The sequence below is a fragment of the Eleutherodactylus coqui genome, chromosome 6 (genome assembly GCF_035609145.1).
Source record: "Eleutherodactylus coqui strain aEleCoq1 chromosome 6, aEleCoq1.hap1, whole genome shotgun sequence".
Classification (NCBI taxonomy): Eukaryota; Metazoa; Chordata; class Amphibia; order Anura; family Eleutherodactylidae; genus Eleutherodactylus; species Eleutherodactylus coqui.
Genome location: NC_089842.1, coordinates 1,500,029 through 1,527,565, shown reverse-complemented (window position 1 = coordinate 1,527,565; position 27,537 = coordinate 1,500,029). Strand labels below are relative to the sequence as shown.

The 27,537-nt window shown below is 57.7% G+C and overlaps 1 protein-coding gene across 1 annotated transcript in view; it reads left to right on the top strand.

Moving 5' to 3' along the window:
- MPZL3 (myelin protein zero like 3) overlaps window positions 1-27,537 on the top strand; it is a 31,373-nt gene extending 3,836 nt beyond the window's left edge. Inside the window, exons 2-6 of the mRNA XM_066606032.1 lie at window positions 4,087-4,253; window positions 12,796-13,006; window positions 14,475-14,637; window positions 19,052-19,151; window positions 24,825-27,537. Coding sequence (XP_066462129.1) covers window positions 4,087-4,253; window positions 12,796-13,006; window positions 14,475-14,637; window positions 19,052-19,151; window positions 24,825-24,857 — 674 coding nt within the window. The 3' untranslated portion in view covers window positions 24,858-27,537. The remainder of the gene's footprint in view (window positions 1-4,086; window positions 4,254-12,795; window positions 13,007-14,474; window positions 14,638-19,051; window positions 19,152-24,824) is intronic.

Genomic DNA, 27,537 nt, shown 5'->3' with positions numbered 1-27,537 from the left:
CTACAGTGTAAGGCTGATCCTCGCCCTCGGGTCGGCCTACGGTGGCGGTGAGCCCGGATGTCGCCCTGTGAGCCCCTCCAGCGGGTCGGCCTACGGTGGCGGTGAGCCCGGATGTCGCCCTGTGAGCCCCTCCAGCGGGTCGGCCTGCGGTGGCGGTGAGCCCGGATGTCGCCCTGTGAGCCCCTCCAGCAGGTCGGCCTACGGTGGCGGTGAGCCCGGATGTCGCCCTGTGAGCCCCTCCAGCGGGTCGGCCTGCGGTGGCGGTGAGCCCGGATGTCGCCCTGTGAGCCCCTCCAGCAGGTCGGCCTACGGTGGCGGTGAGCCCGGATGTCGCCCTGTGAGCCCCTCCAGCGGGTCGGCCTGCGGTGGCGGTGAGCCCGGATGTCGCCCTGTGCGCCCCTCCAGCGGGTCGGCCTGCGGTGGCGGTGAGCCCGGATGTCGCCCTGTGAGCCCCTCCAGCGGGTCGGCCTGCGGTGGCGGTGAGCCCGGATGTCGCCCTGTGAGCCCCTCCAGCGGGTCGGCCTGCGGTGGCGGTGAGCCCGGATGTCGCCCTGTGAGCCCCTCCAGCAGGTCGGCCTACGGTGGCGGTGAGCCCGGATGTCGCCCTGTGAGCCCCTCCAGCGGGTCGGCCTGCGGTGGCGGTGAGCCCGGATGTCGCCCTGTGAGCCCCTCCAGCAGGTCGGCCTACGGTGGCGGTGAGCCCGGATGTCGCCCTGTGAGCCCCTCCAGCGGGTCGGCCTACGGTGGTGGTGAGCCCGGATGTCGCCCTGTGCGCCCCTCCAGCGGGTCGGCCTGCGGTGGCGGTGAGCCCGGATGTCGCCCTGTGCGCCCCTCCAGCGGGTCGGCCTGCGGTGGCGGTGAGCCCGGATGTCGCCCTGTGCGCCCCTCCAGCGGGTCGGCCTGCGGTGGCGGTGAGCCCGGATGTCGCCCTGTGAGCCCCTCCAGCGGGTCGGCCTGCGGTGGCGGTGAGCCCGGATGTCGCCCTGTGAGCCCCTCCAGCGGGTCGGCCTACGGTGGCGGTGAGCCCGGATGTCTCCCTGTGAGCCCCTCCAGCGGGTCGGCCTGCGGTGGCGGTGAGCCCGGATGTCGCCCTGTGAGCCCCTCCAGCGGGTCGGCCTGCGGTGGCGGTGAGCCCGGATGTCGCCCTGTGAGCCCCTCCAGCGGGTCGGCCTACGGTGGCGGTGAGCCCGGATGTCGCCCTGTGAGCCCCTCCAGCGGGTCGGCCTACGGTGGCGGTGAGCCCGGATGTCGCCCTGTGAGCCCCTCCAGCGGGTCGGCCTGCGGTGGCGGTGAGCCCGGATGTCGCCCTGTGCGCCCCTCCAGCTGCTCTGCGGATTATTTGTGTTTCCCGTTATTATCCGCCGCCATCCGCCATGTTAATTGACGTCAGCGGAGGCCGTCCGCGCGGATCCCGCCGCAAAATGGAGCTGCTGCGTCTCTTCATCCTCTCACAGAAGACGCAATTCTTATCCGTGCATGTGAACGAAAAGCGAATATGCGCGCCGTCCAATGCCCGCGGCGATTTACCACGGATCTCCTGTGCGGACGCCAGTCGCGGAATCCACGACACAAATCCTCCCGCGTGAGTCCGGCCTTAAACGGTAGAAACGTGTCCGCGGACTTATGGGGCGTTCAGGAGAGCAACGGCGGGGGAAGATTTATCAGGACGGACCACAATGACAACGGGGGGCTGTCGGCACAATATTCGGAGCCGCGCCTGCGGGATATCGGCTAGATGGACCACGCTCTGGCGGCAGGAACGGTTATAGCGCCATTCATGCGTTTTTATATTCGAGCGTCCTGAAATGCTGCGGAGCGCGGCCGTGAAGAAGGTAATTGTCCGTTCGTGTTTTAGGCGCACCCCCCCCCACCTCACGGCGTTCGGCATTCTGGGTTGTCATGGAAGCAGGTAAACGTGACGCTGCATGCCTGCACTGATGGAGACGAGCGGCGCCACTTCTCTGCCCCTCATGGCTGCGGCTTCCAGTGTTTTATCTGGGGTCACCATGGAGGTGTGATGGCGGCTCGGAGCGTCCGCGGCGGCGGCTGTCATTACCGGCTCCGGCTGCTCTGACACTCATGGCTGCGGTTTCCAGTGTTTTATCTGGGGTCACCATGGAGGTGCGGCGGCGGCTCGGAGCGTCCGCGGCTGTGGCTGTCATTACCGGCTCCGGCTGCTCTGACACTCATGGCTGCGGCTTCCAGTGTTTTATCTGGGGTCACCATGGAGGTGCGGCGGCGGCTCGGAGCGTCCGCGGCTGCGGCTGTCATTACCGGCTCCGGCTGCTCTGACACTCATGGCTGCGGCTTCCAGTGTTTTATCTGGGGTCACCATGGAGGTGCGGCGGCGGCTCGGAGCGTCCGCGGCGGCGGCTGTCATTACCGCCTCCGGCTGCTCTGACACTCATGGCTGCGGCTTCCAGCGTTTTATCTGGGGTCACCATGGAGGTGCGGCGGCGGCGGCTGTCATTACCGGCTCCGGCTGCTCTGACACTTGGTTGTTGATGGAAACTTTACAGATGACGCAACAAGCAGGCAGGAGATAAGCGGCTCGCAGCTTCCCGGCCGCCGCCGCTGACTCAACGTTTCTTTAACCCCTTGAGGACTATTCCATTCTGATATGGCCGAACGCTGGTTGGTGATTGTACGCTGGTGCCGGTTAAAGGGACCCGTCGGCGTCCGCTATAAGCAGCGCGATCGAAGCGCCTCACACGTCCGTCAGATCCCCGCCGGATCGCTCAGCGTAAACCGACCAATGAGGGATGAGCCGTAAGTCATTGGCTGATCATTCGGCGTTCAGTCTCTGCAGGCGGGAAAATCAAACGCTGATCGGCCGTGTAAGAAGGCGCTCGGGCATGGCGCTCGGGCATGGCGCTCGGGCATGGCGCTCGGTCATGGCGCTCGGGCATGGCGCTCGCGGTCCAGCTGACGAGGCGCAAATCATCAGCTCTGTGTGTTTGACATCCAGACATTTGCGCTCCGCTCAGTGGGATCCCCGGGCGTGGTGTCACAAAATACTTGGTTTTAGTAGCCGAAATCCAAGACTGCGGCCGCGGCTGGGGCCCCCGACGGGCTCTCACCCCACGTATACTGCTGGCAGCGGCCATGTTGTTACCATCGCTATGAATCACTGAAGGCCCCTTTATTACAGCCCCCAGCTCTGTATTAGGGCCCGCCCCTTTATTACAGCCCCCACCTCTGTATTAGGGCCCGCCCCTTTATTACAGCCCCCAGCTCTGTATTAGGGCCCGCCCCTTTATTACAGCCCCCACCTCTTTATTAGAGCCCACCCCTTTATTACAGCCCCCACCTCTTTATTAGAGCCCGCCCCTTTATTACAGCCCCCACCTTTATTAGAGCCCGCCCCTTTATTACAGCCCCCACCTCTTTATTAGGGCCCGCCCCTTTATTACAGCCCCACCCCTTTATTACAGCCCCCACCTCTGTATTAGGGCCCGCCCCTTTATTAGAACCCCAGTATTTTATTAGAGCCCCAGGACCCTTTCATTAGACCCCCAGCCTTCTCATGATTGGCGCCCCCTGTACGGTAATTCCCCCGTGACCCCGGAGTGCGGCATAAAGTCACTTGACAAGTTTTCCGCTGATCAGTTTCAGTGTGAATCCACATTAGATGGGAGATCCAGCGATCGGAGCGACTTCCAGCGAGGCCGGTCATCGGTGCTGGACTAGCCGGGGTCTCACCGCCATGGGGGGGGGGTTTATCATGTAACCGAGAATGGCGCGATCGAGGAAAAGATCCCGCGAAAGGGGATCCTGTGGAAACAACTCATCACTGAAAGGGGTCGGAGGAGGATGTCAGGAATCGCTCTGACCAACAGGCTGCACAGTCAGCTGAATACAACGCTGGAGCTCCAACTAACGTGTCCGAACGCACAACTCGACGTTCCTCCGCACGGATGGTATAACAGCGGGCGACCGCGTCTGGTAGTAATGGTGGACTTATTGGATCCGTTTGGATTGCGCTGATTTATAGGGACTTTGGGATTAGTTGGTATGTCGCCCGCAGGGAGGGCGATGGCCGCGCCACGTTCTGCGTGTGATTCCAAGGACTTCTTTTGTCTTTAGGTCTCATCGGTGTCGGTTGTGTAGACGTTCGGATGGACGCTGAAGTCTACGGTGTTGTGGGCGAGTCGGCGAGGTTATGGTGTGGCTTCTCCTCAAGGGACCCTACTTCTGACCTGGTGACGGTGGACTGGCGCTACCGGCCGCTCGCAGGAGGTCCCACTGTCACGGTGAGTACGATGAGGGATACTAAGGGGTGAAGGCAGCTTTCACGGCCCGCCTGCGGCCCCTTGGCAGTGATTGGTGAGGTGCGTGGAGGCGGAGCAGCGGGAGATCATCCCTTCACAGTAAACAGGAGCCGCTTACAGGTGGAGTGCTTCCTGTTCACACGGACGAAACCCGCTTGGTCTGACTTCTGCTAGAAACCAAGCGCCTTCTCGCTCAGCGCTGCTGCCGCCACGTTGGGGCTCATTCACACGGGAATAGGCGCGTTTTGGTTGTACAAATCCCCCGTGTGTTTTTGGCCTTCGTGTTTTCAGGTGCGCTGAGTATTTGCGCATGAAAAAAATGCAGACGGGTCATTGAAACGGTGCAAGAATACGCGGCGACTCCGTGTCCGGGGGGCTGTGACTGCCGCCGCCTTCGTGTTTCACGCGATTGCACATCTCCGCGTGAACGAGACCAATAAATCAATGCTCCAAGATCTATGCACTCATGTGAATGAGCCCGTAATATACTATTATAATCGGCCCTGTGTAGGCGGATGTGGCCCTCGTAAGAAGGGGCTTGTGCTAAGACCCATCTTATGTATGTATATATGCGGATGCACACACGCACAGACACGCACACGCACACGCACACATACACACGCACAGGCGCGCACACACACACATATACACACACACGCACACACATATACGCGCGCACACACACACATATACACACGCGCACACACACACATATACACGTGCACAGACGCACACGCACGCCCTATCTATATTATGTGGCTGTCTGGATGCACCCAGCAGATCATTCCGCCGCTATCTACTGTGTTAGATCTCCAACAATGCAGACGGTGCCGGTCGTTCTTCAGCACACTTTGCATTGAGCCCCCGTTTATTGTATGCAGGCTGCGCCCGTTTATTGTATGCAGGCTGCCTGCTGCTGAGCTGTTGTTCTCCTATCAGACCTGCGGAGGCTCTGTACACAGATCGCATCTCACTGAGGAGCCCATGTATCTGTGAACAAGTGAATGGTGCCGCTGCCGCGCCGCCGGTTTATTGTACACCGGTCGGCCGTTTGTGTAGAGAACGACTGACCGATAAGTGAATGAGCCCCACAGGGTTTTCATGCCTGCATAGAGCGAGCGGTTATCATTGGCCGACGGCCGCGTTTAGCGCCAGCGATATTGTTTACTTTTGCTCATTTGAATGATAATTGGTCCAAAAGCTGCAGATGATTTTTAGTAAGCAGCGATCGTTGCGGTTACACGGGCTGCGGCGCCATTGTTGCGCTTTGCACGGGCCGCGGCGCCGTCGTTGCGCTTTGCACGGGCCGCGGCGCCGTCGTTGCGCTTTGCACGGGCCGCGGCGCCGTCGTTGCGCTTTGGACGGGCCGCGGCGCCGTCGTTGCGCTTTGGACGGGCCGCGGCGCCGTCGTTGCGCTTTGGACGGGCCGCGGCGCCGTCGTTGCGCTTTGGACGGGCCGCGGCGCCGTCGTTGCGCTTTGGACGGGCCGCGGCGCCGTCGTTGCGCTTTGGACGGGCCGCGGCGCCGTCGTTGCGCTTTGGACGGGCCGCGGCGCCGTCGTTGCGCTTTGGACGGGCCGCGGCGCCGTCGTTGCGCTTTGGACGGGCCGCGGCGCCGTCGTTGCGCTTTGGACGGGCCGCGGCGCCGTCGTTGCGCTTTGGACGGGCCGCGGCGCCGTCGTTGCGCTTTGGACGGGCCGCGGCGCCGTCGTTGCGCTTTGGACGGGCCGCCGCGCCGTCGTTGCGCTTTGGGCGGGCCGCCGCGCCGTCGTTGCGCTTTGGGCGGGCCGCCGCGCCGTCGTTGCGCTTTGGGCGGGCCGCGGCGCCGTCGTTGCGCTTTGGGCGGGCCGCCGCGCCGTCGTTGCGCTTTGGGCGGGCCGCCGCGCCGTCGTTGCGCTTTGGGCGGGCCGCGGCGCCGTCGTTGCGCTTTGGGCGGGCCGCGGCGCCGTCGTTGCGCTTTGGGCGGGCCGCGGCGCCGTCGTTGCGCTTTGGGCGGGCCGCCGCGCCGTCGTTGCGCTTTGGGCGGGCCGCCGCGCCGTCGTTGCGCTTTGGGCGGGCCGCCGCGCCGTCGTTGCGCTTTGGGCGGGCCGCCGCGCCGTCGTTGCGCTTTGGGCGGGCCGCCGCGCCGTCGTTGCGCTTTGGGCGGGCCGCCGCGCCGTCGTTGCGCTTTGGGCGGGCCGCCGCGCCGTCGTTGCGCTTTGGACGGGCCGCCGCGCCGTCGTTGCGCTTTGGACGGGCCGCCGCGCCGTCGTTGCGCTTTGGACGGGCCGCCGCGCCGTCGTTGCGCTTTGGACGGGCCGCCGCGCCGTCGTTGCGCTTTGGACGGGCCGCCGCGCCGTCGTTGCGCTTTGGACGGGCCGCCGCGCCGTCGTTGCGCTTTGGACGGGCCGCCGCGCCGTCGTTGCGCTTTGGACGGGCCGCCGCGCCGTCGTTGCGCTTTGGACGGGCCGCCGCCCCGTCGTTGCGCTTTGGACGGGCCGCCGCCCCGTCGTTGCGCTTTGGACGGGCCGCCGCCCCGTCGTTGCGCTTTGGACGGGCCGCCGCCCCGTCGTTGCGCTTTGGACGGGCCGCCGCCCCGTCGTTGCGCTTTGGACGGGCCGCCGCCCCGTCGTTGCGCTTTGGACGGGCCGCCGCCCCGTCGTTGCGCTTTGGACGGGCCGCCGCCCCGTCGTTGCGCTTTGGACGGGCCGCCGCCCCGTCGTTGCGCTTTGGACGGGCCGCCGCCCCGTCGTTGCGCTTTGGACGGGCCGCCGCCCCGTCGTTGCGCTTTGGACGGGCCGCCGCCCCGTCGTTGCGCTTTGGACGGGCCGCCGCCCCGTCGTTGCGCTTTGGACGGGCCGCCGCCCCGTCGTTGCGCTTTGGACGGGCCGCCGCCCCGTCGTTGCGCTTTGGACGGGCCGCCGCCCCGTCGTTGCGCTTTGGACGGGCCGCCGCCCCGTCGTTGCGCTTTGGACGGGCCGCCGCCCCGTCGTTGCGCTTTGGACGGGCCGCCGCCCCGTCGCTGCGCTTTGGACGGGCCGCCGCCCCGTCGCTGCGCTTTGGACGGGCCGCCGCCCCGTCGCTGCGCTTTGGACGGGCCGCCGCCCCGTCGCTGCGCTTTGGACGGGCCGCCGCCCCGTCGCTGCGCTTTGGACGGGCCGCCGCCCCGTCGCTGCGCTTTGGACGGGCCGCCGCCCCGTCGCTGCGCTTTGGACGGGCCGCCGCCCCGTCGCTGCGCTTTGGACGGGCCGCCGCCCCGTCGCTGCGCTTTGGACGGGCCGCCGCCCCGTCGCTGCGCTTTGGACGGGCCGCCGCGCCGTCGCTGCGCTTTGCCCGGGCCGCCGCCCCGTCGCTGCGCTTTGCCCGGGCCGCCGCCCCGTCGCTGCGCTTTGCCCGGGCCGCCGCCCCGTCGCTGCGCTTTGCCCGGGCCGCCGCCCCGTCGCTGCGCTTTGCACGGGCCGCCGCCCCATTGTTGCGCTTTACACTCGGACGGACAGTTGTGTTTAACGCTGATGTTTTACTCATTTATTGCTGATTGTTCACGAAGTAATTATCATTCCGATGGAGTTCATGGCGGTAATTAGTTGGGTGTGTTCGCACAGTTTGTCAGTGCGCTGAGCCGCGGAGCCTCGTATTGTTCTAAGCTGTATGTCAAAGTGCTCCGCGGATTCTTGGTCGGCCGGCACATTACCGGTACGTGAGGACGCCCTTCACCCCTTCCCGCTATAGGGTGTACAGTTACGTCCTGCAGCGACGGGGTATGCATGAAGGGAGATCGCGGGGCGACGACTCTTCATACAGCGCGGGTGTCAGCTGTTTATTACAGGTGACACCTGCGAGCAATAGCTCCGATAAGCCGCGCTGCTCTTCTGAGCTGTTGACTTTTTAATTGCCGCTGTCAATTCTGACTGCAGCATTTAAACCCCTGGCCGATGTTGTGGGGCTCCGTATGGCCCCCCTGCATGAGATCGCAGGCAGCCGTGTGAGTGTCATGGCAGCCGGGGGCCTTCTGAAAGGTCAGGGGTGTCATAGCAGAATGCCTATCAAGTCATGCCCGTGGGGACGGCCTGATAGACTACCCGTCAGATTGCAGCATGATGGAATGCTATAGCCATGCATCATACTGCAGGAGCGCTCATCACAAGTTGTGGTCCCCCAGGGGGCTAAAAAAAAAAGTAAAACTTTTACTAATTATTACAAAAAATAACAGGTAATAAAAGAAAACCGTTTGCCATAATAGAATCTAAATAATAAACCAGAAATACGTATTTGGTGTCGCCGCGTCCGTAAAAGTCGCATCTATAAAAGTAACGCATTATGTACCCCGCACGGTGAACGCCGTCAGAGAAAAATAAGACAAGCGCTTTTTTTGTCACCCCGTCTCCAAGAAAAAAGGCCATAAAAAGTGATCAAAAAATTGTATATATTCCGGAATGGTCCGCACAGAAAGTACAGGACGTCGCGCAAAACCGAGCCCTCGCACTACTGTGTAGACGGGGAAATAAACCGTGATGGCGGCAGAAAAGAAGTAAAATTCAATATCTTTGAAAATAAATAGAAGTGCAGCAAAAACCCCCGATACGGGTTCGGTATGGCGGTAATCGCACCGCCCCCCCCCCCCCCCAATACGGGTTCGGTATGGCGGTAATCGGACCGCCCCCCCCCGATACGGGTTCGGTATGGCGGTAATCGCACCGCCCCCCCCCCCAATACGGGTTCGGTATGGCGGTAATCGCACCGCCCCCCCCCCCCCCCCGATACGGGTTCGGTATGGCGGTAATCGCACCGCCCCCCCCCCAATACGGGTTCGGTATGGCGGTAATCGCACCGCCCCCCCCCCCCCCCCCCCCGAAAAGGGTTCGGTATGGCGGTGATCGGACCGCCCCCCCCCAATACGGGTTCGGTATGGCGGTAATCGCACCGCCCCCCCAATACGGGTTCGGTATGGCGGTGATCGCACCGCCCCCCCAATACGGGTTCGGTATGGCGGTGATCGCACCGCCCCCCCAATACGGGTTCGGTATGGCGGTGATCGCACCGCCCCCCCCCCAATACGGGTTCGGTATGGCGGTAATCGCACCGCCCCCCCCAATACGGGTTCGGTATGGCGGTGATCGCACCGCCCCCCCAATACGGGTTCGGTATGGCGGTGATCGCACCGCCCCCCCAATACGGGTTCGGTATGGCGGTAATCGCACCGCCCCCCCAATACGGGTTCGGTATGGCGGTGATCGCACCGCCCCCCCCAATACAGGTTCGGTATGGCGGTAATCGGACCGCCCCCCCCAATACGGGTTCGGTATGGCGGTAATCGCACCGCCCCCCCCCGATACGGGTTCGGTATGGCGGTGATCGCACCGGCCCCCGGAGGAACCGTTGCATCTGCTTTGTGTTGCAGTTTGTGCAGAAACAAGACGCACCGAAAGATGGCGGAACGGGATTCATCTGTCACTCCACCTAAAGGTTGTAAAAGTTTTCAGTTCATTATAAGGTACATTAAATAGTTCCATTGTCCTTAAGGGGTTAAAGGGGCGGTCTGGGGCCTAAACATTGATTGAGGTGGATTGGCAGGACCCCACTGATCAGCTGTGGACGGTGACGAGCACCGCCCCCTTCTGTGATGTCATCACACATCGTACGCCCGCCGCCTCCCTGATGAATGCAGATATAGCGGATGGCGCTGCTGCCCTGATGGTAAACGGCGTATGGGGGACAGCGGCAGCGATCGGTCAGCCGAGACGTGTGCGACTACACAACCGTGCCGCAATCTGATGATGGAGGTGAACTCTCCAGCGCACTCCTCCCATGGCCGCATTCACATATGCTCTAATGGAGTTCTTGTCTCTTCTCTAGTGGAGCGCTCACCGGCTGCCTTGTGGCTTTACGTCCCTCGTTGGCTGCTGTCTCTTCTCTAGTAGAGCGCTCACCGGCTGCCTTGTGGCTTTACGTCCCTCGTTGGCTGCTGTCTCTTCTCTAGTAGAGCGCTCACCGGCTGCCTTGTGGCTTTACGTCTCTCGTTGGCTGCTGTCTCTTCTCTGGTAGAGCGCTCACCGGCTGCCTTGTGGCTTTACGTCCCTCGTTGGTTGCTGTCTCTTCTCTGGTAGAGCGCTCACCGACTGCCTTGTGGCTTTACGTCCCTCGTTGGCTGCTGTCTCTTCTCTAGTGGAGCGCTCACCGGCTGCCTTGTGGCTTTACGTCCCTCGTTGGCTGCTGTCTCTTCTCTAGTGGAGCGCTCACCGGCTGCCTTGTGGCTTTACGTCCCTCGTTGGCTGCTGTCTCTTCTCTAGTAGAGCTCTCACCGGCTGCCTTGTGGCTTTACGTCCCTCGTTGGCTGCTGTCTCTTCTCTAGTAGAGCGCTCACCGGCTGCCTTGTGGCTTTACGTCCCTCGTTGGCTGCTGTCTCTTCTCTAGTAGAGCGCTCACCGGCTGCCTTGTGGCTTTACGTCTCTCGTTGGCTGCTGTCTCTTCTCTGGTAGAGCGCTCACCGGCTGCCTTGTGGCTTTACGTTCCTCGTTGGCTGCTGTCTCTTCTCTGGTAGAGCGCTCACCGACTGCCTTGTGGCTTTACGTCCCTCGTTGGCTGCTGTCTCTTCTCTAGTAGAGCGCTCACCGGCTGCCTTGTGGCTTTACGTCCCTCGTTGGCTGTTGTCTCTTCTCTAGTGGAGCGCTCACCGGCTGCCTTGTGGCTTTACGTCCCTCGTTGGCTGCTGTCTCTTCTCTAGTAGAGCGCTCACCGGCTGCCTTGTGGCTTTACGTCCCTCGTTGGCTGCTGTCTCTTCTCTAGTAGAGCGCTCACCGGCTGCCTTGTGGCTTTACGTCCCTCGTTGGCTGCTGTCTCTTCTCTAGTAGAGCGCTCACCGGCTGCCTTGTGGCTTTACGTCCCTCGTTGGCTGCTGTCTCTTCTCTAGTAGAGCGCTCACCGGCTGCCTTGTGGCTTTACGTCCCTCGTTGGCTGCTGTCTCTTCTCTAGTAAAGCGCTCACCGGCTGCCTTGTGGCTTTACGTCTCTCACTGGCTGCTGTCTCTTCTCTTGTAGAGCGCTCACCGGCTGCCTTGTGGCTTTACGTCCTCATTGGCTGCTGTCTCTTCTCTAGTAGAGCGCTCACCGGCTGCCTTGTGGCTTTACGTCTCTCACTGGCTGCTGTCTCTTCTCTAGTGGAGCGCTCACCGGCTGCCTTGTGGCTTTACGTCCCTCGTTGGCTGCTGTCTCTTCTCTAGTAGAGCGCTCACCGGCTGCCTTGTGGCTTTACGTCTCTCACTGGCTGCTGTCTCTTCTCTAGTAGAGCGCTCACCGGCTGCCTTGTGGCTTTACGTCTCTCACTGGCTGCTGTCTCTTCTCTAGTGGAGCGCTCACCGGCTGCCTTGTGGCTTTACGTCCCTCGTTGGCTGCTGTCTCTTCTCTGGTAGAGCGCTCACCGGCTGCCTTGTGGCTTTACGTCCCTCGTTGGCTCTTGTGGTTTGCAGATTACACAAGATGCGGGACGTTTCCTCAGATCGGCATCTTCCCTCCATCTTACTACATTCCTTGTAGTTTAGGGCGTCTCGGATCTGGGAATCTCCAGTTGTAGCAGATCTGCCACTCCCAGCCTTCCCTGACGACTGCAGGGGATCCCTTTAAGTGCATTTGGTCTTTTGTGTAGTTAAAGGGATGTTCCCAAGTTTTAAACTCATGGCCCTACTAAGCGGGATGATTGTCGGGAGCAAACAGTTGTCCCAACCATGATTGTACCGCTGCTTTTACACAGGAGGATCATTGCTCAGCGAATGGAGGTGGAGCGGGACGGAGGTTGTTCCGGCCTCCTTGGCGGCCTCATAGACCAGGGTAGTAGTACAGACGGAGAACGCCCGCAGCGCCGCCTCTGTCCTTGTACATGATGGGGGTAGTAGTACAGACGGAGAACGCCCGCAGTGCCGCCTGTGTCCTTGTCCATGGTGGGGGTAGTAGTACAGACGGAGAATGCCCGCAGCGCCGCCTCTGTCCTTTTACATGATGGGGGTAGTAGTACTGACCGAATGCCCGCAGCGCCGCCTCTGTCCTTGTCCATGGTGGGGGTAGTAGTACAGACGGAGAATGCCCGCAGCGCCGCCTCTGTCCTTGTCCATGGTGGGGGTAGTAGTACAGACGGAGAATGCCCGCAGCGCCGCCTCTGTCCTTGTACATGATGGGGGTAGTAGTACAGACGGAGAATGCCCGCAGCGCCGCCTCTGTCCTTTTACATGATGGGGGTAGTAGTACTGACCGAATGCCCGCAGCGCCGCCTCTGTCCTTGTGCATGGGTAGTAGTGCTTTAGTAGATGGGGGTGGTAGTAGTTTGGACAGAAGGCCCGCAGCGCCGCCTCTGTCCTTTTACATGATGGGGGTAGTAGTACTGACCGAACGCCCGCAGCGCCGCCTCTGTCCTTTTACATGATGGGGGTAGTAGTACTGACCGAACGCCCGCAGCGCCGCCTCTGTCCTTGTGCATGGGTAGTAGTGCTTTAGTAGATGGGGGTGGTAGTAGTTCGGACAGAACGCCCCCACTTCTTATACGGTGTCCTTCTCTCCTAGATCCTGCACTACCAGTTGAAGTCGTACCCGACGTTAGAAGGACCCTTCAAGGATCGTATAGCCTGGGAAGGGAACATCGCCCGTGGAGACGCTTCCATACGGTTGGCGGACCTGAAGCTCACGGATAACGGCACCTTTACTTGTCTGGTTAGGAATCCGCCGGATGTCCACGGAAACGTGCCGCAGATGAAGCTCATCGTGACCAGAGAGAGTAAGAGCGCCGTGCCGCCGCGGGCTGGGCAGGACCCCCCGACCCCTGGGTCCTCACCATGTAGTGGACTCAGAAAATGGTTTGCAGTACTTTTGGCGCTACGCTGTTTCCGCAGTCCCTGTACAAGTGAATGGGGGCCGGATCGGCCCTCTCCATAATCCTGGCCACTGCACAGCCTCCGCTCGGCGGACGACCCCCACTGTGAAGATGCATCACAGAAGGGGAAACAAGAATTAAAACCAATCACAGAAAACGGCCATTACTTACTGACTGGGGAGGGCATATAGATGCATCCTCCTCTCACCATGCAGGTAGCTGACCACCAAACGGAGGAGCCAATAACACCTGTGAGGGACACCGATGAGACGGCCGCTCACACTGCCTCCGGATAATGAGGGGGGTGGCTGCTTGGTGTACACTCCCACACATAGTGGATACAGGGTGCCAGGCCATTCTGATACATGTAGTTCACCATGCTTGATTTCCCCTTCTGTGATGCCTTTATATTAGTGTAGGGACCCGCTACAACGCAGGGAACCGTGAAGTGGTTAGTGGGCTCATGTATCCTGGCCAACATCCAACCAATGCCTTGCATTTATTATCTATCATTCACATGCAGTGTGGCATTAGGACTCCAGGGGGAGCCCAGGGTGGCATCATTAATAGGCTGCTGGCCTGCATGGTGAACTACATATATCAGAATGGCCTGGCACCCTGTATCCACTATGTGTGGGAGTGTACACCAAGCATCCACCCCCCTCATTATCCGGAGGCAGTGTGAGCGGCCGTCTCATCGGTGTCCCTCACAGGTGTTATTGGCTCCTCCATTTGGTGGTCAGCTACCTGCATGGTGAGAGGAGGATGCATCTATATGCCCTCCCCAGTCAGTAAGTAACGGCCATCTTCTGCCGCTGTGAAGATGGATGCATGTCCCACCCCTGGGACCCTGCGCCTCTCACATTTTAATGGGATGTCTGTTTTTGTTTCAGCAGCTCCACGGATGTTGTTGAAAGGGGTTTTGGGACACCAAAGCATGGTTAACTTATCCTCAGGATTGGTCAGTGGGGGTCCACGTTCAGGACCCCCATCCATCAGCTACTCTTTGGGCATGCTGCCACTCATCCATGTCGCCATCTGTGGTTGGGCAGGAAGTGGGGGCACTGGCTTCAATCCCATTGATATGTATGGGAGCGCCGCTCTGCTGCTGCACTTCTGCTTCTCTTGTGGTGCTGAGCGGACGTCCTGACCATAAAGAAGAGCAGGAAGTGTAAGAAGCGCGGCCCCCCATGACGCCGGTGCTCCCACTGATGACTGCAGGCCTGACGATCGGCTGATGGATGGGGGTCCTTCAGCCACTGATGACCCAGAGGACAAGTCTCCAGTTGAATCCACCCTTGGGATATATTGTAGCTGCTGTTCCATCTTCGTGATAGTTGGGGGATAATCTCACATCAACTCTTCTCTTTAGGTCTCTCCTTTAGGTTCAACACGGCCATTCTGCTGTCGTCTCTGGTGTTCATCCCCTCCGCTTTGGTCTCCATAATACTGCTGGTGAGGATGAAGAAGGCGATCAAGAGGGACCGGATCCGGAGCCAGAGACTGAAGAAGTCTCCTATTGAGGAGTCCCAAGAGTGAGTGCGGCCCGTATTCTGACCTTACTATTGGTTGATTGGTCCGGGTCTGCTGCTTGTGATCGCTGTGATCACTGGGCCCGCTACCGGTGCAGAGAATGCGGTCTGTACTGCAGGCACAGCTTTCATTACATTCAATGCGATAGCAGTGCAGGCCGCTGCAGTGTGATATCTGCTCCCAGCAAGGTGGGCCTGAGGATCAGCAGATCGGGGTGGATCCCGTCAGATTCCTGCTGTGAACTATTGATGACCTGAGGAAAGTCTCAGAGATATCAGTGGTGACTATGGTGGGGGAAGGGACCGAGCTCCTCTTTTCTTAGAATGGTAGAGTTGGAAGGGACCTCCAGGGTCATTGGGTCCTCCAGGGTCATCGGGTCCGACCCTCCCCCCCCCCCCCCCCCCCCCCCCCCCCCCCCCCCCCGCTCAGCGCAGGATTCACTAAGGCCTCATGTCCACGGGGAAAATCAGGCCCGCCGCGAATTCTCCATGCAGAATCCTGCAACGGGTCCCTCCTTTCCCGGGGACATGAGGCTGAAAATAAGATTAAACTCACCTGTCCGGACGCTGCGGATCTTCCCTCCGTCGCGGCCGGATCTTCTTTCTTCTGCCCGGCGGATGTGCTCGGCATACCGGCAGCGTGCCACGCGCATGCGCCGGGCACTGCATTTTTTTTTGAACTCCCTGCTCTCCTGCGCTACTGCGCCAGAGAGCAGAAATTCAGGTACGGGTGTTCCGCGGGTCCGGACAGCTTCCATAGGCTTCAATAGAAGCCTGCGGGAGCCATCCCCACGGGAGAACCGCACTAAAATGGAGCATGTCACGGGTGTTTTCCCTAACACGCACTCCGCGCCTGAAGGGAAAGTGACAGCCGCAGGTATTTAACTACCTGCGGGTGTCCAATGCATCCCTATGGGGCGCGGATTTTAAATCTTATTTTAGCCGTGGACATGAGGCCTTAATCATCCCAGACAGATGTCTGTCCGGCCTCTGAACACTTCCATTGAAGGAGAGCTCCCCACGTCCCGTGACAACCTGTTCCACTCATTGATCCCCTCACTGTCTAATATCTAATCTGTGTCTCCTCCCTTTCAGTTTCATCCCATTTCTTCTGGTCTTTCCTTGTACAGATGAGAATAGGGCTGATCCCTCTGCACTGTGACCGCCCTTCAGATATTTGTAGATGGCTATTAAAGGGGTTGTCCCGCGGCAGCAAGTGGGTCTATACACTTCTGTATGGCCATATTAATGCACTTTGTAATGTACATTGTGCATTAAATATGAGCCATACAGAAGTTATTCACTTACCTTCCCTGCGCTAGCGTCCCCGTCTCCATGGCTCAGTCTAATCGCCCAATTAGACGCGCTTGCGCAGAAGCGTCTTCTGCCTTCGGCTCGGTCTGGCACGAGCGGCGTACTGGCTCCGCCCCCTTCTACGCATCATCGTGTAGCTCCGCCCCTGTCACGTGTGCCGATTCCAGCCAATCAGGAGGCTGGAATCTGCACACGTGATGGGGCGGAGCTACGCGATGATGCGTAGAAGGGGGCGGAGCCAGAAAGTCGCTGCTGCCGGACAGACCCGAAGGCAGAAGACCCTTCTGCGCAAGCGCGTCTAATCGGGCGATTAGACGGAGCCATGGAGACGGGGACGCTAGCGCAGGGAAGGTAAGTGAATAACTTCTGTATGGCTCATATTTAATGCACAATGTACATTACAAAGTGCATTAATATGGCCATACAGAAGTGTATAGACCCACTTGCTGCCGCGAGACAACCCCTTTAATAGCCATCTACAAATATCTGAAGGGCGGTCACAGTGTAGAGGGATCAGCCCTATTCTCATCTGTCTCCTCTCAGCCTTCTCTTCTGCTAAACATTCCCAGATCCTTTAACCGTTCCTCATAGGACATGATTTGCAGACCGCTCACCATCTTGGTAACTCTTCTCTGAACTTGCTCCAGTTTGTCTATGTCTGTTATAAAGTGGGGTGCTCAGAACTGGACCCAGTATTCCAGATGAGGTCTGACTAAGGAGGAGTAGAGGGGGATAATGACCTCACGTGATCTAGACTCTATGCTTCTCTTAATACATCCCAGAATTGTGTTTGCCTTTTTGGCTGCTGCATCACATTGTTGACTCATGTTCAGTCTATGATCTATTAGTATACCCAAGCCTTTCTCACATGTGCTGCTGCTGAGCCCAATTCCTCCCATTCTGTATGTGCTTTCTTCTGCTTTCTTCATTTTTCTTGCCCAGATGTAGGACTTTGCATTTCTCATTGGTAAATACCATTCTGTTAGTCGCCGCCCACTGTACAAGCTCTTCTAGATCTTTCTGAATCCTCTCTCTCCCCTAGTGTTAGCTATCCCTCCCAGCTTTGTGTCATCAGCACATTTGATCAGTTTCCCACAATTCCCTCCTCCAGATCATGTATAACAATGTTGACCAACACTGTGCCTAGGACAGAGCCTTGTGGTCCCCACTTGATACATTCTCCCACTGGGATGTGCAGCCATTTATGACCACTCTTTGAGTACGATCACTCAGCCAGTTGTGAATCCACCTAACAGTTGCCTTGTCAATCCCAGATTTGGTCATTTTTCCAATAAGTATGGTATGAGATACTTTGTCCAATGCTTTACTGAGGTCAGGATAAACTATATCCACCGCATTTCCCTGATCAGCCCAGTCGGTGATTCTGTCATAGGAGGAGATTAGATTAGTCTGGCCTGACTTGTTTGTTACAAACCCATGCTGGCTCTGGTTAATTCCTCCATTCTCATCCAAGTTCTCGCGTCCATGCTGGTTAATAATGTGCTCAGAGACCTTCCCGCTGTAGACGATAACCTGGACGCGGCGTTGTGGAGCCTTCAACAAGCTGATTGGGGTGCTGGGAATCGGACCCTCACCAATGTAATGTTGCTGGTCTCTCCGTATTATATACACCATTACCCTCCATATGAGCAACATAAATCTGCTAGTAGTAACCCAGACACCTAAAATGCCATTTAACCCCTTCACGTTGCAGGGCACGCGGTGACGTCCTGGGCGGGCAGGGCTGGTGCCGCGGGATCAGCGCTCTCTGCTTAGTGGCAGATCCAGTAAATTGTTTCTCCTTTTTGTGTTCAAGGAACTATAACTTTATTTTCCGTCGGGTCGCTGTGTGACGTCTCGTGTTTTGCAGGACGAGGTCTAGTTTATAGAAATCAATTTCGGGCCCATATAATATCTTGAATACATATTTATTTATGCTGCGGCGGTGGGGAAAAAATTAGGTTCACCATATGTGACGATCTGAGAGCAAATATTTTCTCTGCTGAGGGGCAGGGCTGGCGATGTCCCCCCTCTGTTGGGGCAGGGCTGGCGATGTCCCCCCTCTGTTGGGGCAGGGCTGGCGATGTCCCCCCTCTGTTGGGGCAGGGCTGGCGATGTCCCCCCTCTGTTGGGGCAGGGCTGGCGATGTCCCCCCTCTGTTGGGGCAGGGCTGGCGATGTCCCCCCTCTGTTGGGGCAGGGCTGGCGATGTCCCCCCTCTGTTGGGGCAGGGCTGGCGATGTCCCCCCTCTGCTGAGGGGCAGGGCTGGCGATGTCCCCCCTCTGCTGAGGGGCAGGGCTGGCGATGTCCCCCCTCTGCTGAGGGGCAGGGCTGGCGATGTCCCCCCTCTGTTGAGGGGCAGGGCTGGCGATGTCCCCCCTCTGTTGGGGGGCAGGGCTGGCGATGTCCCCCCTCTGTTGGGGGGCAGGGCTGGCGATGTCCCCCCTCTGTTGGGGGGCAGGGCTGGCGATGTCCCCCCTCTGTTGGGGGGCAGGGCTGGCGATGTCCCCCCTCTGTTGGGGGGCAGGGCTGGCGATGTCCCCCCTCTGTTGGGGGGCAGGGCTGGCGATGTCCCCCCTCTGTTGGGGGGCAGGGCTGGCGATGTCCCCCCTCTGTTGGGGGGCAGGGCTGGCGATGTCCCCCCTCTGTTGGGGGGCAGGGCTGGCGATGTCCCCCCTCTGCTGAGGGGCAGGGCTGGCGATGTCCCCCCTCTGCTGAGGGGCAGGGCTGGCGATGTCCCCCCTCTGTTGGGGCACAGCGAACTGTAGGAGAGTCCCAGTCTTCTCTTCAGTCCCTGGTCCCCCCTCTGCTGGGGCAGGGCTGGCGATGTCCCCCCTCTGCTGAGGCAGGGCTGGCGATGTCCCCCCTCTGCTGAGGCAGGGCTGGCGGTGTCCCCCCTCTGTTGGGGCAGGGCTGGAGAGTCCCAGTCTTCTGCGGTCCCTGGTCCCTCTCTGCACACACTGACTGAAAGGTGACGGCTGTAAATCCAGTCTTCCCACGTTTACCATTGTGGACGAACGGAATAATTTTATTTTGAAGTCCTCGTCCTGCGCCGCTGGGGGGTTAATGCCGTGTAAATAACGGTTCGTTTGCTTCTTCCTAGTTGTGTGTATGATGAAAACGTGACGACTCCGCTTCATCGTACTTCATCCACAGAGAAGCCCCCCGGCTGTCTGATGCGGCTCTGCCTGCGCTGTGCGGATGTAAGTTCCTTTACTTTGTGACACGTTTTGGGTAATGAAGTCCAGAAGGGCCATAATTAAAGGGGCGTTATATAACTGTACAATGAAGAGGTGCGCAGCTTTCTGGTATACTATGTTACTTACCAAGAATTGTGCTAATAGTTGTAACTGGCAGCTGGCCTTCCGCTGCAACCGATCCCCGCTGTGAAACCCTTAAATGCCAGGATCCCCGCTGTGAAACCCTTATATGCCAGGATCCCCGCTGTGAAACCCTTATATGCCAGGATCCCCGCTGTGAAACCCTTATATGCCAGGATCCCCGCTGTGAAACCCTTATATGCCAGGATCCCCGCTGTGAAACCCTTATATGCCAGGATCCCCGCTGTGAAACCCTTATATGCCAGGATCCCCGCTGTGAAACCCTTATATGCCAGGATCCCCGCTGTGAAACCCTTATATGCCAGGATCCCCGCTGTGAAACCCTTATATGCCAGGATCCCCGCTGTGAAACCCTTAAATGCCAGGATCCCCGCTGTGAAACCCTTATATGCCAGGATCCCCGCTGTGAAACCCTTATATGCCAGGATCCCCGCTGTGAAACCCTTATATGCCAGGATCCCCGCTGTGAAACCCTTATATGCCAGGATCCCCGCTGTGAAACCCTTATATGCCAGGATCCCCGCTGTGAAACCCTTATATGCCAGGATCCCCGCTGTGAAACCCTTATATGCCAGGATCCCCGCTGTGAAACCCTTATATGCCAGGATCCCCGCTGTGAAACCCTTATATGCCAGGATCCCCGCTGTGAAACCCTTATATGCCAGGATCCCCGCTGTGAAACCCTTATATGCCAGGATCCCCGCTGTGAAACCCTTATATGCCAGGATCCCCGCTGTGAAACCCTTATATGCCAGGATCCCCGCTGTGAAACCCTTATATGCCAGGATCCCCGCTGTGAAACCCTTATATGCCAGGATCCCCGCTGTGAAACCCTTATATGCCAGGATCCCCGCTGTGAAACCCTTATATGCCAGGATCCCCGCTGTGAAACCCTTGTATGCTGGAAACAAGGTTTATCGTGGCATGTAAAGGGTTCACAGAGGGAGCGTGACGCGATGTCATCACAGGGCAGCCAATGGTTTGCTAAGCATAGCAAGTAATAACAATAATGCATTGCAGTACCAGCGTACTGCCATGTATTATCATAGAGATCCTACATTCGCAGGTTCAAGTCCTGTATAGAGACATAGAAAATAAAAATCTTAAAAAAGGAATAGTCGTAAAAATCTCTCTTTTGCACACTTTCCTCTCTTTTAGTCACGTCTTTAAACCCAATATAGGCCATGTCTTTAAGGAGTGAAAAGGAATCTGTCCCCATCATGTTGACAGGCACGCTGACTTCAGGGGTATGTCTGCTGTCTGTATACCTCAAGTCGTTTGGGAGAAACTTCCATTTTATTAGTAGTAGCAATAAAATACAATATACATGAGCTATGGTTGTCTCCACCCACCCGTAGGACCAGCAATGCCCGTCCCGCTCTCCAGCCACTGATTGACAGCTGTCTCCTCATTACTACACATGGGAGTGGGTGTGGCCAGCCCTGTGGTTGGGCGGAGCTGGCAGGGCTCATGAATATGAAGGACCAGCTCTCTATGGCTGCAGGCTTTTCCCAAACTACTGCAGGTATACAGACAGCAGCCATGTGGCCGTGTTATGCTGCCCTCCGAGAGCCGCAGGAAGACTTCTGTAGGGTACGAAGGAGTTGCTCTACCTTTTGGAGAAGTCTCTGGTTTGGCCGGCATCAGCTTATTTACATGTATTTCCCTTGGAGCATTGCCTGAAGAGTAAGTCTCAATATACCCCTCTGGTCTCTTCAATGACAACTAGCACCCCCAAGAGGCGTCGCTCCCCTACTTGTGCAGTGATGCGGACTGCAGACTACTAGATGCACGCGGTGAAGCCCTAGGTCTGTCCATGGGCTGCAGCCCCCTGGGCGGAGCGGCACAATCCTCCGCTGTTATTGGACTTGCTGCATGCTAGCAGGGTATACGGTGACGGGGCCTTCCCTGCAGTATATATCTTGTATCGGGGTATACGGTGATGGGGCCTTCCCTGCGGTATATATCTTGTACCGGGGTATACGGGGATGGGGCCTTCCCTGCGGTATATATCTTGTACCGGGGTATACGGGGATGGGGCCTTCCCTGCGGTATATATCTTGTATCGGGGTATACGGGGATGAGGCCTTCCCCGCAGTATATATCTTGTACCAGGGTATACGGTGATGGGGCCTTCCCTGCGGTATATATCTTGTATCGGGGTATACGGTGACGGGGCCTTCCCTGCGGTATATATCTTGTATCGGGGTATACGGTGATGGGGCCTTCCCCGCAGCATATATCTTGTACCGGGGTATACGGTGATGGGGCCTTCCCTGCGGTATATATCTTGTATCAGGGTATACGGTGATGGGGCCCTCCCTGCGGTATATATCTTGTATCGGGGTATACGGGGATGGGGCCTTCCCTGCGGTATATATCTTGTACTGGGGTATACGGGGATGGGGCCTTCCCTGCAGTATATATCTTGTATCGGGGTATACGGGGATGGGGCCTTCCCTGCGGTATATATCCTGTATCGGGGTATACGGGGATGGGGCCTTCCCTGCAGTATATATCTTGTTTCGGGGTATACGGGGATGGGGCCTTCCCTGCGGTATATATCTTGTACCGGGGTATACGGTGATGGGGCCTTCCCCGCGGTATATATCTTGTATCGGGGTATACGGTGATGGGGCCTTCCCTGCGGTATATATCTTGTATCGGGGTATACGGGGATGGGGCCTTCCCTGCGGTATATATCTTGTCCCGGGGTATACGGTGATGGGGCCTTCCCCGCGGTATATATCTTGTATTGGGGTATACGGGGATGGGGCCTTCCCTGCGGTATATATCTTGTATCGGGGTATACGGGGATGGGGCCTTCCCTGCGGTATATATCTTGTATCGGGGTTTACGAGGATGGGGCCTTCCCTGCGGTATATATCTTGTACCGGGGTATACGGGGATGGGGCCTTCCCTGCGGTATATATCTTGTACTGGGGTATACGGGGATGGGGCCTTCCCTGCGGTATATATCTTGTATCGGGGTATACGGTGATGGGGCCTTCCCTGCGGTATATATCTTGTATCGGGGTATACGGTGATGGGGCCTTCCCCGCGGTATATATCTTGTACCGGGGTATACGGTGATGGGGCCTTCCCTGCAGTATATATCTTGTATCGGGGTATACGGTGACGGGGCCTTCCCTGCAGTATATATCTTGTATCGGGGTATACGGTGATGGGGCCTTCCCCGCAGTATATATCTTGTACCGGGGTATACGGGAATGGGGCCTTCCCTGCAGTATATATCTTGTATTGGGGTATACGGGGATGAGGCCTTCCCCGCAGTATATATCTTGTACCGGGGTATACGGTGACGGGGCCTTCCCCGCAGTATATATCTTGTACCGGGGTATACGGTGACGGGGCCTTCCCTGCGGTATATATCTTGTATCGGGGTATACGGTGATGGGGCCTTCCCTGCAGTATATATCTTGTACCGGGGTATACGGTGATGGGGCCTTCCCTGCAGTATATATCTTGTATCTGGGTATACGGTGATGGGGCCCTCCCTGCAGTATATATCTTGTACCGGGGTATACGGTGACGGGGCCTTCCCTGCAGTATATATCTTGTATCGGGGTATACGGTGATGGGGCCTTCCCCGCAGTATATATCTTGTACCGGGGTATACGGGGATGGGGCCTTCCCTGCAGTATATATCTTGTATTGGGGTATACGGGGATGAGGCCTTCCCCGCAGTATATATCTTGTACCGGGGTATACGGTGACGGGGCCTTCCCCGCGGTATATATCTTGTATCGGGGTATACGGTGATGGGGCCTTCCCCGCGGTATATATCTTGTACCGGGGTATACGGGGATGGGGCCTTCCCTGCAGTATATATCTTGTATTGGGGTATACGGGGATGAGGCCTTCCCCGCAGTATATATCTTGTACCGGGGTATACGGTGACGGGGCCTTCCCTGCGGTATATATCTTGTACCGGGGTATACGGTGATGGGGCCTTCCCTGCAGTATATATCTTGTATCTGGGTATACGGTGATGGGGCCCTCCCTGCAGTATATATCTTGTACCGGGGTATACGGTGATGGGGCCTTCCCTGCAGTATATATCTTGTATCGGGGTATACGGTGATGGGGCCTTCCCCGCAGTATATATCTTGTATCGGGGTATACGGTGATGGGGCCTTCCCCGCAGTATATATCTTGTATCGGGGTATACGGGGATGAGGCCTTCCCCGCAGTATATATCTTGTACCGGGGTATACGGTGACGGGGCCTTCCCTGCGGTATATATCTTGTATCGGGGTATACGGTGATGGGGCCTTCCCCGCAGTATACGGGGATGGGGCCCTCCCTGCAGTATATATCTTGTACCGGGGTATACGGTGATGGGGCCTTCCCTACAGTATATATCTTGTATCTGGGGATACGGGGATGAGGCCTTCCCCGCAGTATATATCTTGTACCGGGGTATACGGGGATGGGGCCTTCCCTGCAGTATATATCTTGTATCGGGGTATACGGGGATGAGGCCTTCCCTGCAGTATATATCTTGTATCGGGGTATACGGGGATGGGGCCTTCCCTGCAGTATACGGGGATGGGGCCTTCCCTGCAGTATACGGGGATGGGGCCTTCCCTGCAGTATATATCTTGTATCGGGGTATACGGGGATGGGGCCCTCCCTGCAGTATATATCTTGTATCGGGGTATACGGGGATGAGGCCTTCCCCGCAGTATATATCTTGTACCGGGGTATACGGGGATGAGGCCTTCCCCGCAGTATATATCTTGTACCGGGGTATACGGGGATGAGGCCATCCCCGCAGTATATATCTTTTGTCGGGGTATACGGGGATGAGGCCTTCCCCGCAGTATATATCTTTTGTCGGGGTATACGGGGATGAGGCCATCCCCGCAGTATATATCTTGTCCCGGGGTATACGGGTATGGGTCCCTCCCCGCAGTATATATCTTTTGTCGGGGGAATACGGTGATGAGGCCTTCCCCGCGGTATATATCTTGTACCGGGGTATACGGTGACGGGGCCCTCCCTGCAGTATATATCTTGTATCGGGGTATACGGTGATAGGGCCTTCCCCGCAGCATATATCTTGTATCGGGGTATACGGGGATGAGGCCTTCCCCGCAGTATATATCTTGTACCGGGTTATACGGTGATGGGGCCTTCCCCGCAGTTTATATCTTGTACCGGGGTATACGGGTATGGGGCCTTCCCTGCGGTATATATCTTGTACCGGGGTATACGGGGATGGGGCCTTCCCTACAGTATACGGGTATGGGTCCCTCCCCGCAGTATATATCTTGTCCCGGGGTATACGGGTATTTGTCCCTCCCCGCAGTATATATCTTGTCCCGGGGTATACGGGTATGGGTCCCTCCCCGCAGTATATATCTTGTCCCGGGGTATACGGGTATGGGTCCCTCCCCGCAGTATATATCTTGTCCCGGGGTATACGGGTATGGGTCCCTCCCCGCAGTATACATCTTGTCCCGGGGTATACGCTGTTGATGGTGACCATGTCTGCTCTTCCTCTTCCAGGACTACGATGATGATGTGAAGAGTCTGGTGTGAGCGGCCGCCTGTGGCTGACGTGAGGGGACCCCCAGCTGGACTCGTGAAGGGGCTTCCTGTCCTGGATGTTCATCGTCTTGTAGGACTGCGGTGCGGATTATTACACAACTTACACAAAGCCGAAGACTTCTCAAAGTATTGTAAAGGGCCCCCCGATAACGGCCGGTCCACCCCTCCCCTGATTGGCTGTCACGCTCCGCAGGTCTGCCCGCATATTGCAGCCTTTGCTAGAGGCAAACGTATTTCAGGGACTGTGAGTGAGCACTAAAGGTAACCTGCAGACATGTAGCAGAGGTATTTGCAGGCGGCCCACGATGCATTGTGTTACTTGGTGCTTGAATGTTGTAGAAGTGTTTTCTGATGGTCCGTCCTTAGAATAGGCCATTAATATCGGACCGTTTTGGGGTCAAACTCCTTGCAGCCCTACCTATCAGCTAAGTGGGGGGGCAAGTGCCTTGGCCTTGGCCGTTGTTTACCAAGCACAGCGCCATACGTTTTCTAATGGCTGTGTCTGGTACTGCAGCTCAAGTGAATGGGGCTGAGCTGCCCGGCCACATCTGCTATACAATGTGCAGCGGGGGGCCGGGAGTCGGACCCTCAGCCATCTGATATTAATGGACCATCAGTAGTAAAGTCCCAAAAAACTCCCTTGGGGTGGATTCTCACAGCACGCTTGGGGAAAAACGGATTCCGAAGGAAGGGGAAGTATAACTGAAGGACGTCTTCCTGCTGGACGCTCTTCGGGCGCCGACTCGAGAAACTGCACCAAAAATTACAATGATATTTTCCCCAAAGCCGCTGTATGTGAAAACGCCCCAAAGCCGCTGTATGTGAAAACGCCCCAAAACCGCTGTATGTGACAACGCCCCAAAACCGCTGTATGTGACAACGCCCCAAAACCGCTGTATGTGACAACACCCCAAAACCGCTGTATGTGACAACGCCCCAAAACCGCTGTATGTGACAACGCCCCAAAACCGCTGTATGTGACAACGCCCCAAAACCGCTGTATGTGACAACGCCCCAAAACCGCTGTATGTGACAACGCCCCAAAACCGCTGTATGTGACAACGCCCCAAAACCGCTGTATGTGACAACGCCCCAAAACCGCTGTATGTGACAACGCCCCAAAACCGCTGTATGTGACAACGCCCCAAAGCCGCTGTATGTGACAACGCCCCAAAGCCGCTGTATGTGACAACGCCCCAAAGCCGCTGTATGTGGAAACGCCCGACGTGTGATGCTGAACTGAAGGCTGAAAACCACAGAAGATCGGACGATGATTGTCGGTCACCCGCAGCGGTCGGCTCAGTTAAAGGGGTTTTCTGACTTCTCTAACATTGGTGGCAGTAGCGGCCGAAATAGGCATTAAAAACTAAATATCACCCCCCCCCCCCCCCAGCGTGGCCCCGCCACCACTTTGGTGGTCTTTTTACCAGCACTGCAGCGGTCAGTTGGCTTGTTCACCCAAGAGGCCGATGCAGGAGGCTGGACAGGGACGTCGCAGGTTTATGGGGCGGCAGCAGGTTTTTTGGCTGTCTGACTTTCCCTGTCAAATGCTGTGGCGACAGAGTGCTGAAACGGTGCCCGGGCGCCACGGCGGGTATATTGTTTGGATGGGGGAACAAAACTGTCTAAAACAAATAAGTCGGAAAACCCCTTTAAATGGTTCTGTAGGAACTGGAGAAAATGGTGCGGTTGTTTTCCTGTTCCCTCCCCCAAAAACAGCGCCACTCTTGTCTGGAGGCCATGTCTGCTGTTGCAGCTCATGACTAGTCAAATGAATGGAGCTGAGGTGCAGTACCAGGCACAGCCCATGGTCAAGAGTGGCGCCGTTCCCTCTAAAGCAGCCCCTCTTTATCTGCTCCCAGAGGACCCCTTTAGGCTGCCTGTCCACGGGCGGGTTTGAATTGCGTTCCCTGCGGCCATAATCCGGCCGCGGGGAACACAGTGAGCGCTCCCCATAGTGTGGCTCTGGAAAGCGCACCCCCCCCCCCCCCTCTGTCCACGAGCGGAGAATCATTGCGATTGTCTGCTCACGGCCAGCAAGTGGCAGCATGCTGCGGTTCTCTGCGGTCAGCCCATTTGTCAGGCTCCCACAACGCCCGTAGACTGGCAGCCTTACTCTGTATGAGGCCGGCCTCGCACAAGCCTGTGACCCGCTGGGGTGAAGCTGTCCGCAGTGACTTGTGTGGCCGTGGAGGTTGCACCAATCGTTATTTACACTCTACAATAAGTGTCATTGTGGTAATTTCTAATCAAATGAAGAATTTTATTTATCTTGATATCATTAGGGGTATTCCCGTTAGTTATCTGCTGGATATGGGGAAACTGATAAATCGGTGGTAGAATACCTGCTGGGACTGCGGCCAGGCAAGAGCATGGGGGTCCTGAGGCCCCCCAGATGAAGTAAGCTGGCGTCTTGATGGCGGAGTGCTGGAACGTGGCTTCCTCCAGCAGACTGCTCGGCATTACTTTGTGAGCGCCACCCCGTTTCTTCAGGGGATCGATGGGGTCCCAGCAGTCGGACCCCCACCAGTCTATCAGTGTTCACCGATCCTGTAGATGGGCTGAACCCCCACAATCTGGCTGGGGTACCCCGTTACCTGGTTTCAGCTGCTATGGTGTATATACTGTCAGATTCTGCGCTCTTTTATAATAAACTGATTCCTGTGACCTA